This window comes from Mustela lutreola, chromosome 7 (assembly GCF_030435805.1).
Source record: "Mustela lutreola isolate mMusLut2 chromosome 7, mMusLut2.pri, whole genome shotgun sequence".
Lineage (NCBI taxonomy): Eukaryota > Metazoa > Chordata > Mammalia > Carnivora > Mustelidae > Mustela > Mustela lutreola.
In genome coordinates, this window is record NC_081296.1 from 25312127 (window position 1) to 25324542 (window position 12416).

Sequence of the window (12416 nt, forward strand, 5' to 3'; positions counted from 1 at the left end):
GCGGAGCCGCGGCGGGCAGGGGGCGGCAGGTGCGGCGGGGCGAGCTCGCCCGCCTTCGGGGAGAGAGCCGGGTGCTGTGGCCCTGGCGCCCCCGCTCCCTACCCTGGCCCGCTGCCCGAACCCCGGCACTTCCGGGGCCCGGCGGCGCTTCGGGGGCGCTCCTCCAAGAGCAGCCTCCGGGGGCGGGGAAGCGTGCGGCGCGGTGGCCGGGCGGGGGGTGGCCCGGCTCCCGCAGGGGCGGCGGGCGGGGTGGGGTGAGGCAGGCCGGCCCCCTCCCCTCCCGCCCGCCCTCCCTTCCTCCGGTCCTGCAGCCAATTACACGGCCCCCTTGGGCGGGAGGCGTGGGTCGCTCCATAAAGCGGCGCGGAGCTGTCACCCCGCGAGCAGGCTGCGCACCATCCAGGCCAGAGCCAGCGCCGCAGATTCGGGCGCCTCGGGCCGGGGAGCGCAGAAGAGCCATGGCCACTACCAACGGGGCCGTGGAGAACGGGCAGCCGGACAGGAAGCCGCCTGCCCTGCCGCGCCCGGTCCGCAACCTGGAGGTCAAGTTCACCCAGGTGAGGCGGGCGCCCAGCCCACCCGACGGTCGCCTGGCTCCGCGCTGGGCTGTCCTGACCACGGTGGCGGGGACGAGAAGCCAGCAGGCGGGGAGCCCAGCCGCCCCGCTCCGAGGGTGCTGGGCGCTGCGGGCAGTGCGCCCTCAGCCGAATTCGTCCCCCCCGCTCTCGTGACCGGAGTCTCTCCGCCCGAGGCCGGTCCTCTCGAAGCTGTGTCTGGCGGCGTAGGACGTCCCGGGCGGGAGCGCGTCCGCCGCGCACCCCGAGGGGACTCGGCGATCTGCGCTCCCGGACGGGCTCTCGGGCGGCGGGGCTCAGCGCTTTAAGCTTCCAAGCCTGGCGAGGGCGGCTGCGCAGCGCCCGCTCGGCTCCGGGCTCCCGCCGGCGTGGCCCCGACGTGCCCTTGCCGGGTCCGCTTGCAAGTCGAGCGGAGGTGCGGGCCGCCGTGCCCCTGGCGCACTGGTCTCTCCGCGGTCCCTGCGGCACGGTTTCCGGGGCTCAATGGGTCGGGCCTCGCGAGGGTCAGAAGGTGCCTGAGAACACCGAGCTGGTCTGAGAGCTCAGGCTGCCCTGGGGAGCTGCGACTTGGAGATTCCAGAACCAGGTCATCGGGAACACAGGAGGGACGTCGTACCTTCCGCGCTTGGCCTACCTACCTTACCCGTAGAGCCAGGGCGGGTAGGAAGGTGAGCACAGATGAAACTGCCCTGGAGCCCCGCGGCCCTGGTGTTGACAAAGACTGCGTTCTCAATGGTCTCCGAACCGGGGCCTGGGAAGCCGTGGGTGGCCAGGCCGCAGCACGCCACGCACCATGGAGTCTCTGCTATTTTGCGCTGGGCTGGGAGGGTCGAGCGTCTGGAAAGCGGTGAGATCACCTGCCTAGGGCAGAAAGGAAGATGGCGAGGCCTGGAGCCCAGGCTGAAGAGGGCTGCAGGGGGCGCGTCCCGTGGGAGAACCCTCCGAGGCTCTCCGGAGGCTGCGGACTAGGGCCGGGAGTGCGGCCGGGTCGCCAGCCAGCCGAGAGCCTCTGTTGGCTTCTCTTTCCCCAACTTTCCCTCCTTTTATTTTATTTTTTTTTTAATTTGCTTCTTATCCATAACCCTCCCCACCCCCAACTCCAGCTGACACAGCACTGAGAAAATTTCCCCATCAATTTTACTTTCAAAAGTAGCAATTATGTCTCTCAAATAGTTTTAATCAAGCGGAGAAAGTTGCCGGCCACTATGTGTGGCCTTCAGATTTTGGTCTGTTGGCACTTCATGTCGGCTCTGCCTCTGATCACATGACATTTAAATTAACTGTTTTCAGAGGGTTCCATAATCAACAGAGACACTTTGCCATAAACGCTGGAGATTATTTTTAATGTAGTTTCCGTAGTGGTATCGGCTTCAGAGTGAAAATTCCAATCACCAATTCTGGGAACAGCCAGCAGAGTACCTACTTCTTTTCAGGCCGTTATACTGTTGGTGCTGGCCTGGTGGTGGTGGTGGTGGAGGTTTTGTTTTATTTTTGTTTTGTAAGGTTTTTGTGGTTTTTTTTTTTTTTTTTTTTAAATGCTACAGAAGCCAGAAATTACTATCTTATTGTCCTTTGCCTTTCTACCTTTCTGAGTCCTATCCGAGCAGTGCAGCCACTTATGGGAAGTTTCCTTCTTTCTCTGCAATTCTTTGTGGCCCTTCACAAGTGGATAGAGGGGAGGATCTTAGCATATTCACAGAGCCACCAGTGTCTGTGGTCTTGCTGGGTGCCCCCTCTTCTAGTGGAACAGAAGTGTCTGTGTGATTAAGGCTGGGGAGAGGCGATGAGACCTCCAGCCGCTCTGTCCTTGTCCCGGCCCTCAAGCTCACCACCGCAGAGGCCTACCCCAGGAGCTGTGGGCCGCAGGCAGCTTGTGTGGTGATGGCTGAGGGACAGGAACCCCAACAAGCAATGCTTCAGGAGCCTCTGGCCGGAGAGGCAGCAGACAAGACCTAGGAAAGAGGCAGGAGAGCCAGAACTGCAGAACCGAGACCTGGGGGCAGACAGCGGAGCCGGCAGTGGGGAGGGGTGCAAGGTGTGAGCCCCGTAAAGTCCTATTAGTTTTCAAACCTGACTCATGGAGCTTCTTGCTAATGGAGAACATGCCAGAAATGGTGGGTCTGAGCCCCAGCCTTGGGGATTCCATTTCCCAGCAAAGTCCAGTTTTCAGAAGGACGACCTTGTCCCGACTTCTTCATTTCTTCTCATGTTATTTGTTTATGAGAGAGCGAGAAAGAGCAGGTGAGCATGGGCGGGGGGTGGTGAGGGGCCGAGGGAGAGGGAGAAGCAGGCTCCCCACTAAGCAGGGAGCCCAAAGCGAGGCTGGACCCCAGGACCCTGAAATAATGACATGAGCCGAAGGCAGCCGCTTACCTGACTGAGCCATGCAGGCACCCCTGTTCTCTCATTTTAACATTGGGCTCTGCTATGTGACTCCAATAGCAGGGGGGTAAGGATCCCCTTTGGGATCCTCCCCCACCAGATCTCAAAGGATAGCAGCCTCTCTTTCACTTTGTGGGGTAGGGGTGGGGGGGTCCTTTCCTTTCCTTAGAGAATGTCTTCCAGTCACAGAGATTCTCTGTAAGACTTTCTGTCTGGTTCACTCAAACACCCGTTTTTCTGATCTCTTTTATAAAAGCTACAAATCGCTCCAGTATCCTGTTCTGAAAACATACTCCTTCAGGTTTAGCTGGAGTCCAGTGGAAGTTACTGTAAATGGCATCAGCAGACCTCACTTGTGTGGCCGCCATCTTTACCCCAACCCCCAGGCACCCGGCTCCTCTGAGAGGCTGTGGTTTTCCGGCTCAGCCTGGGTGACATGCCATTCTGCTCATTCAGTAAAATGTGGATCCCGGAACCTAATTTTTATACCTCTGTAAGGTTTATCTGAAACCAATTCACAAGTCAAGAAGCACCGTTTTGTTTTGTTTTGTTTTGTTTCTGGATCCATTATCCTGAATTGGGGCTCAGAACAGTCCAGGCAGCATAATTGGTAGGCCACACTTACTGACCCCTTCTTTGTGTTTTTGTTTTGTTTTAGTGGAGAGAAAATCAACAGTAGAAACCACTTACAAGATTACTTACCAGCGTAGTATACAGAGAAAAATTTTTGCAAAATTGGCAACCTTGCAACGGGAAAATATGGTCAGAGTTGAGAAGTCTGGTTTTGTGTGTGAAATTATTATTTTTTTTTTTTTGGAGGAACATGCTTGGAGATGAAGTGTAACAGACATCTGATCGTTGCAATCCGTCTCCATCCTCCTTATTTATATTCTCTTCCACCGTCTTCTCGTTTTCCCTCCCCCTTGGAATTGATACCAGGAAGGATCTAGAATCAGCAGTTTTCACTGATGGTCTGTATTTTCTAACCCACGAAATTTCATCTTCCGACAAATGGGCCTCTCTCTCTGGCTGCACTTCTCTCCCCACCCTAACTGAACCTCTCTTCTCCACTTATTAATTTCTCACTGTTACCGAGCGATTGCTTGCTGGATGGCAAGAGTGAACTCTTGGATTTGGTTTCAGCTGGAAGAATAAACCTGTAATTGTAGCCTGGCCGATTCCACGTGCTTCCCTGGGGGCCTGGCCTCATGGTGAAGGCACTGAGCTTCCAGAAGTCGGATGGGCACAGAGATGGGCAAGGGATGCTTTCAGCTCTGGATTCCACATGGGGGACAGGGTGCCTCTGCCCACCTGCCCCATAAGAACTGGCCTTCCATGCTTTGTCCCTGCCCAACTGAGCCGTCCCTGCTTTCCAGGGAGAGTGATCAAAACGGTCTCCCCCAGCAGCTTCCCAGAGCGAGTTTCTTTCCTGGGGAGCTTTGGAGTTTTTACAGGAGAGCCCAGGACGGAAGCCGACTTTCTGATCTGTCATCACTGAGAAGTCAAGTGTTCCAAATGAATAAAATTCACAGTAATTGAAATTAGTCCTTGGAGGGACATGATTCTTTTAAAGAACTCAAAAAGAAGCAAATGATATGTATATAGGTACAGAAATGGAATTCGATGAGCTAGGTGTGTGCTTAGAAATTGTTGATGGCATTTTATTTGATGGAAATGCTTTTAAAGCATCTTACTCATGTCTGTGACTGGGGGTCTTTGTGACGCCATGATGGGGTGTGATGACCAGCCTGTCCCACACCTGTACAGTGGATCCACTGTCTTCTGGGTAGCCGGGACCACCACGTTGTCAGACCGTGCTTTGTGTATCATCTGTCACCTCTGTTCCTGCTTCTTTTCTGAAGGTCCTCTCTTTGAATGAAGCACTTTTTTGTTAAAGATTTCATTTATTTATTTATTTATTTATTTATTTATTTTAAAGATTTTATTTATTTATTTGACAGACAGAGATCACAAGTAGGCAGAAAGGCAGGCAGAGAGAGAGGGGCAAGCAGGCCCCCCACTGAGCAGAGAGCCCGGTGCAGGGCTCTATCCCAGGATCCTGAGATCACGACCAGAGCCGAAGGCAGAGGCCTTAACCCACTGAGCCACCCAGGCGCCCCAAAGATTTTATTTATTTATTTGACAGACAGAGATCATGAGTAGGCAGAAAGGCAGGCAGAGAGGGAGGGGGAAGCAGGCTCCCTGCTGAGCAGAGAGCCTGATGCGGGGCTCAATCCGAGGACCCTGAGATCATGACCTGAGCAGAAGGCAGAGGCTTTAACACACTGAGCAACCCAGGCGCCCCTAATGGGGCACTTTTTTAGGGCAATTAGAGTAAGAGTAAACTAAGAATAAATAGTATATACTTTTCAGCGTGGGAACTCTGTGAATTCCTTTTAGTTCACTCGTGATATCTTTTTATTTTATTTTATTTTTAAAAAAGATTTTATTTATTTATTTGACACAGAGAGAGAGAGCGCACAAGCGGGGGTAGTGGCAGGGAGAGGGAGAAGCAGGCTCCTGCAGAGCAGGAAGCACTACGTGGGGCTAGATCCCACGACTCTAGGATCATGACCTAAGTGGGAGGCAGATGCTTAACCAACTGAGCCAGGCGCCCCTGTTTTTATTTTTAATGTCCTTCTTTTCAGCTGTGTTCTAGATAATGGAGGCCCCCAACGAAGTGATTTTTGTGGATTAATTCTTTGGTTCTAGATATAAACGGTTATTTGCTACATCTGTTCATATAACCAGAACATTTCCCAGACCAGATAGCTTATCTTTCTTTTCCAACACAAGCTTTTATTAAGCCCAACATGAAAATAAGCATTTTAAAGGGAATGGGGGAGGAGCTAGTTCCTTGGCAATCCGGCTGGGGGTTTCAACAGGGAGGAAACAGAAGGGAATGCTTGCTACTGACCTATCCTTCAAGGTCAGGAGATCCCTGGGCACTTTGTATGTATAAACCTATTTGGTCTCCCCCCCAAACTCGATGAGGGTGTAGGATTTAACTTATACCCTTTAACTATTCGACTCGGCTCTTCTTTGTGAATCCACATTAATGATTTAAATGGCTACCTCCGGCTCAGTTCATGATCCCCAGGGTCCTGGGATCAAGCCCCGAAGTGGGCTCTCTGCTCAGCGGGGAGCCTGCTTTTCCCCCTCCCTCTGCCGCTCCCCACTGCTTGTGCTGTCTCTCTCTCTGTGTCAGATGAATAAGTAAAATCTTTGAAAGAAATAAATAAGAGAGACAAGATATTTAGAAAAATTCTAAATGACTAGTTTCATTAGGACAAAAAGTAATTCTCTGAAAACGTATTAGAAGTCAGGAGGCTTGGATTCTAATTCTGAGTGTGTTCCTGGTTGGGCACGTGACTCCATCTCCTTCCCTGGTCCCATCTGTAAAAGAGTGGGGAGGGGGGAAGAAGAGGGTCAGGGAGGACAAGACATTACCTAAGGTCCTCAGCATGTTGGAATGATATGATTTTGATTTAAGCCCTAATGCATTACAACTTCCTTTCCTGGTTAGATATTCATCAACAATGAATGGCACGAATCCAAGAGTGGAAAAAAGTTTGCCACGTATAATCCTTCAACTCTAGAAAAAATATGTGAAGTAGAAGAAGGAGATAAGGTGAGTGCTTCCCCTACCCCCCCCCCAAGTAATTAAATTACAGATAACTAGAGGATAAGGAGGCAGTTTGGCTCAGCTCTAAGACAGACCTGGCCCATACTGGGGGTGGGACCTGGTTTTGCTGCTTTTCACACACGTGGCCCAGAATGGGATTAATTAGGGACGAGCCACTGCAGAGTCATTCTCCTTTGATAGAGTTTCCCCATCTATAAGGATGACCTCAGCGATCCTCATCACATGGCTAAACGAAAGGTTTTTATCAGTGATTTGAACCTGGAGGAATGGAGCCCTCTTTCCAGAAAGCATTTCCGGCTGGTATGTTTCACCAAATGCCGCATTCTGGCAGGAGACACTTGAAAGAGAAGGGCTGGAAGGGGAAAAGACTTGCTAACCGAGTCATGCAAAGTTAACGTCATGCAGTCACCAGATTTCTTTTCTATCAGAACCTGAAGGGATCATGGATAGCTATAGTCTTTATAACTATATATGTAGTTGTGTATTTATGTAACTTTTGGATGTGTCCTTGATACATTGCAAAGCCACAAAGTATCTTTTAAATATACATGCCTTTAGAGGAAAGGTTGAAGGTAAAACTTTTCTAAGGAGGGAAAGGAAATCTAACCCTCTCTTCCACCCCCAGAATAATCATCTGACATTCCGAAATGTGTAGGGGTAATGTTGAATGGGGACAAGGTGAAAGACATGTCAAAAAGAGGCTTGAATTGGATCCCGCCAGTGAGAGTTCCGTGACAGGCAGAAAACATGCAGTGGTTTCACCCATCCAGACCCTCCCATGCACAGTGCTTCAAGCTGAACTCTGTTTGCAAAGATAATAGCATCAAGGAACTCGTCTTTGTATGGTGTGAGGATGTGGGGCGACTGGGATGGGGAGGGGTGTGGAGCAGGGTTCCCAGTAGGTGGTTCCCAGGTACAGGACCCAGGTATCAAAGAGGAGAATGAGATCCCTGCCCCAGGCTCTGGTTTTTCCCTTGGTCTGGGGTCTGCTCTCGGCACCCACAAACAGACATGGTCCTGTTCCCCGCAGCTAGAGAGGCCCACGCTTCCCCACCGCCCCAGAGCATGGGACAAGGAATTCTAAGTCATAATATCTCCTTTGCCAAAGCTTTCACTTGCCTCCAAGCACGCTTTGGAGGCACAGAGTCTTGGTGGGGTGTCTCTCTTGACTGCACTGGGCAGCCCTTGCCTATCGTACTGCCCCAGGGAAGTGAGGCTCAGAAGGGCCTGGGAGAGGGGCCTGGGGCATGAGGCTTTGTTCCTCAGCAACCAGAGCCTCCAACTCACTTTCCTGCAATAAGAATGGGTGACATTAAACAATTCTCACTTCTTGCCTTTTAAGGAGAAGGTTCCATTGTAATTCTTCTATGGGTGCACAGAAAATCCAGTTCCTTGCCAGTGGAATGGTGCAACCCTTCTGCCCCCAGGCAGGGTTGGGGGGGCAGTAGAGATGAGGCTGAAGACAGGGAAGAAGTTCCAGATCCTCCCTGTCTGTCTGTAGACTTTTCCAATGTGGTCAGTTCCGAGATCCCCAGAAGCGCTCATGCTCCGTTCTCACTATGGGACCACAGTCCCGGCTTGACTAGAATGCCGAGACAGACATGTCCCACCTAACTGATGAACTGTGGGAGTGTGCGTGTGTCCAAACTGGGCAAGCAAGTGGAAAATCTTTTCCTACTTGGGTCACCAAGAAAAATAATTAAGGTCTGTAGTCTTGTAAGCTATTTTAAAATGCTTTTATAATCAGAAGGAAAGTTCATACTTAGCCATTGTAGAAATGTTGAAAAAGACCCAAGCTATAAAGAAGGAAAAAGTCATTTGAAAGCCCCAAACGGGGGGCCCAGCAATCTTGAGCCTAGCTGCTACCTTCCTCTGCTGTGCTGATGGACGCAGGTCTCTGCCGTTCTCTATAAGTGAAGAAAGACTGAACTCTCCCAAAACACGGTCGCGACACAAGGTGACACACTCACTCTGGTTTTTGGCCGCTCAGCCCGACGTGGACAAGGCAGTGGAGGCCGCACACGCCGCCTTCCAGAGGGGCTCACCCTGGCGCCGTCTGGATGCCCTGGGCCGGGGCTGGCTGCTGCATCAGTTGGCTGACCTCGTGGAGAGGGACCGCGCCGTTCTGGCTGTGAGTACACGCCCATGGGCGGGCAGGTGCGGAACCACCCGGCACCCACGGGGCTTGGGGGAGACCCAGGGCTCTGGTTTTGTGTGGAGCTGTATGGCAGGTGCTTTGAGGTAAAGCTCTCTGGCAGTAAGCATGTGTCCACGCCATCCGGCTCAAACCCTTTCCCTTTAGAAGTCAGACTTTTATTCTCCGCACTTCACGTTCTTGACCAAGAACTTGCCTGGAGGAAGTTCAGATGTGTTGGTGGTTCCCATACTCCAGACGGTCCCAGCCAGGCAGATGAGTTAGGCCATATCCTGGTCCTGCCTGTATGTTTAGGAAATTAACTTTTTTTTTTTTTTTTTTTGGCTACATGAAATCTCTTTTACTATTAAGTTGAACTTCATCTTAGGTGACAAAACTCGGGACATTACAGGTTTAATGGGCTGGTATATATTTTTTTGAATACTTATTAAAATAGATGCTGCCTGTTAGCATAGAAAACATTGATCCCATAGAACTCAGAAATCACCCCTGTTTCACCCCTGAACTGGGCAGTGGGGAGCACATGTGGAGTGATGGTGAGGGCAGCGTAACCTGGTTATGGGGAAAAGCTCGGGCTCTGAGAGACCTCAGTTCGAATCCCAGCTCTGTCACTTACTAGCTGTGTTGTGTGACTTTGGACAAGTTGCTTTACATCTCTGAGCATGTGTTTCTTTATGGGAGATATCAATAATAATGATCTTTCAGTGGTGTGAGAAATCCTTAGCAGAGTCCCTGGCATGCAGTAAGCACTAACTAGATGATAGCTATTATTAGGAACACCGGTCCTCATAATAATGCTGCCCGCCCAGCCTCATGCCTTCCTGGCCAGTAATTTCTCGGCACCTTAGTCCCCGTGCAGCAGAATAAGCATGGGAATTCAGCCCGCTCTGTGAGGTTGGGTCGCTCCTGCCAGACCGGGCTGTGAAGACATTTATAGGTTGTAAATGCATTATTTACAGGGATCCTAAGACCTTCCTCTGGTCTTGCAGTCAGTGAGCAGAGGAAATCCCAGGCCCGCCTCCTGCCTTGAGGTCCTTCTCAACCCACACAAGCGGCCCTCCCACGGCTCTCAGGCTCCTGTTTGGAAAAATTGCTCCAAACCTTGCGGCCCAGTGGGTAGGGGAGCTAAATCTCCTTTTCAGCCTCTGATTTGAACAAATGGTTCTTTCCTCTCTTGATCTGATGTCTGGACTGAGCCGTAGAGTAGCAACCTTCCTGGAGACCGTGTCATCCAGGAGGCTGATACTGTTTTTGTGCCTGAATGTGTGTTTGGGGGCTGGACAGTGGGGGAGCTCTGTATCTGGGAGTTCGTCTGCCCAGGGAGCTCAGCTCTCCTTCCTTCCCGCCCTGCCAGCCAAAGCCAGCATGTTTGCCCCCAAGTCCGGGCACGGATGGCTCCGTCCCAGGGTCAGCGTTTCTGTCCACGGAGCCTCTGGTTTCTTCCTGCAACGAAAGCCAGCCTCAACTCTCAAGCTGCCAGACTGGCTTTTTCAAAAACATTTCTGTTTTCACCCAGCATGAGCTCATCAGTCTGCAATGTCCGTGGGGACTAATAGGCGGGAGAGGATGTGCCCTGGGCACCCCTCCCCACCCTGTCCTCAAGTGTCAGTATCATCTGTGGGAGCTAGTGGCGAGGCTGCCACCTCTGCCTTCAGCCCGCCCCAGGGTCCTGGCCGGGACTGGGTCGCGATCGCAGATGGAGCAAGTTGCCTTTTGCCGTCGGGACCTCGCTGCCCACAAGAAATAAGATACAGCTCTTTGCCACATCATGAAAGGAACAAGAGAATTACTGGCAAATATGGTTTTTCAAACCGGGACCACATCATAGGAAAGCACCCTCACCCTCCACCTTGATATGGTTTTCCTGCATTTTCATGCTGCGAAGTGCTTCTTTCCATCATGTTCTCTTGCCGCCTCAGTGGTTTTGACAAAGCTCCGTATTTACTTCTGTATTCGATGTTTAGAAACAGATGTGAAGGGATCCAGCAGCCCTAGCTTTCTCCCCCTTCTTGAGGCACCTGGGGTCCAGACTCTGGCTCTGTGGGTGCTCTTTCTGGAAACTCCCAAATAGGGGCCCTTCCGATTTCCTCTCTTTTCAACCCAAACCCCATCTCTGGGCCTCCTCGTTTTAAGATATTGGCACAGTCACTGAGTCTCGGGGCAGGTTCCCTCAGCCCTTGTCTTCACTCTTTCCTATCTGAAGGTTACAGTGTGTTAATTTTTCAGAAGGCATATTTTTTCCTCTTCAAAGGTTAAGGGAAGTAAACTCAGGAGCAACTGTGGTTTGCTCATGGTCCAGCTCCAATAACTGTTTAAAAGTCCCCATTGGTAGCTAACAATTGATTTCTCGGGTCGAGCCCTATCTGGTCATCTGTGAATCTTTTTTTGTGTTTAAAAAGAATTTCTTGTCTAAATCTATGACCCTGATTTGCTTGGATAGCTTCCCGTAGAACCAACCTGGCAAATTTGTCTTGTCACTCCAGGAAGCAAATGCACCCAAATTAATAACGAAAGCTAGCCAACGCTTGCTGAATACTCACCCCAGGCCGGGCTTTTCGTAGCCATTTGGCCTGCACATTTATTATCCCATTTCAGAGAGGAGGACACTGAGGCCCATAGATGTTAAGGGACCTAAGGTTATCCAACCAGAGGAAGTCATCCAGGACTAGAGGCAGGACTGCCGCACAATGCTACGCTAAGGTCCTCTGCCTTTCTCTTCCTCATCTGATCCCAGAAAAGGGCCAAGAATAAACCTCCAGTCCCACAGACAGATCTGCAGATGCTGTCCGGAGTGCCCAGGCCAGGACCTTTCGGCATGATTTGCCACAATTGCGTTTCCCATGGAAAAATAAGTTTCAGCTTGGAAACAGTAGGAGCCAAAGTACAGTGTACTAGATGTTACCTTGGCCTGACTTGGTCCCTGAACAGCGTCCTGCAGGGGTTAGGATCCATCCCAGACCTAGACCAGCCCTGTCATCTTCGGCAACGCACACTCCTGTCTCCTTGGTGTCCCCAAATAAGGATCGCCGAAAAGGAAGCTGCCAAAAAAGATAATGAACATAGTCATCCGGCCTAAAAATGTCATCATGAAACAGTTAGCATGGCCCTTCCTGGGGGCTGGCCCCGTCCTAGCCCTCACCCCAGCTCCAAGAGGCAAGTATCACTCTTACTATTATTATTCTCCTTTACAGATGAAGAAACCGTCAGAGAGGGATTTTTTTTTGGCGGCCTGCCATTCTGGGAAGTGGTAGTTCCTTCCTAGGAAGGCTCTGCTCCTCCCCGAAGCAAAGTTCTGAGACAGTCGCTCCAAGGACCCTGGGTAGCCATTCTGCAGTCTTCCCAGATGCAAATGTCTTGGGGCAGCAGCCTAAGGAGTAGTCAGTGTGCTGGCCAGAAGTTAGATGCCACTGAAATCAGTGCCCCTGCTGGGTGACCTTAGGTGACACCTGGTTCTGTTAGCCCTGGTGTGGGCACCCAGAGGTGTCAGGGGCAGAGATGAGGCCGATGCAGGTGCACGTGGAGGCCCCTCTCTTCCCCAGTGAGTCACCGTCTCACTACATGGACTCTAAAAGGAGAATCCAGCCCCAGGCTATCTGTCCGGGTGGCCACTTCCTGCAGAGATCCATGACAGGCGGTTTCGGCGCCGGGCTCCACTGGG

The 12416-nt window shown here is 51.6% G+C and overlaps 1 protein-coding gene across 2 annotated transcripts in view; it reads left to right on the top strand.

The window, feature by feature from the left end:
- Positions 1–281: 281 nt before the first annotated feature.
- ALDH1A3 (aldehyde dehydrogenase 1 family member A3) overlaps positions 282–12416 on the top strand; it is a 37085-nt gene continuing 24950 nt past the window's right edge. Inside the window, exons 1-3 of one of the 2 annotated variants that reach the window (XM_059180164.1) lie at positions 282–557; positions 6484–6588; positions 8594–8734. In XM_059180164.1, coding sequence (XP_059036147.1) covers positions 459–557; positions 6484–6588; positions 8594–8734 — 345 coding nt within the window. In that variant the 5' untranslated portion in view covers positions 282–458. The remainder of the gene's footprint in view (positions 558–6483; positions 6589–8593; positions 8735–12416) is intronic. The other variant, XM_059180163.1, reaches the window with a different exon arrangement.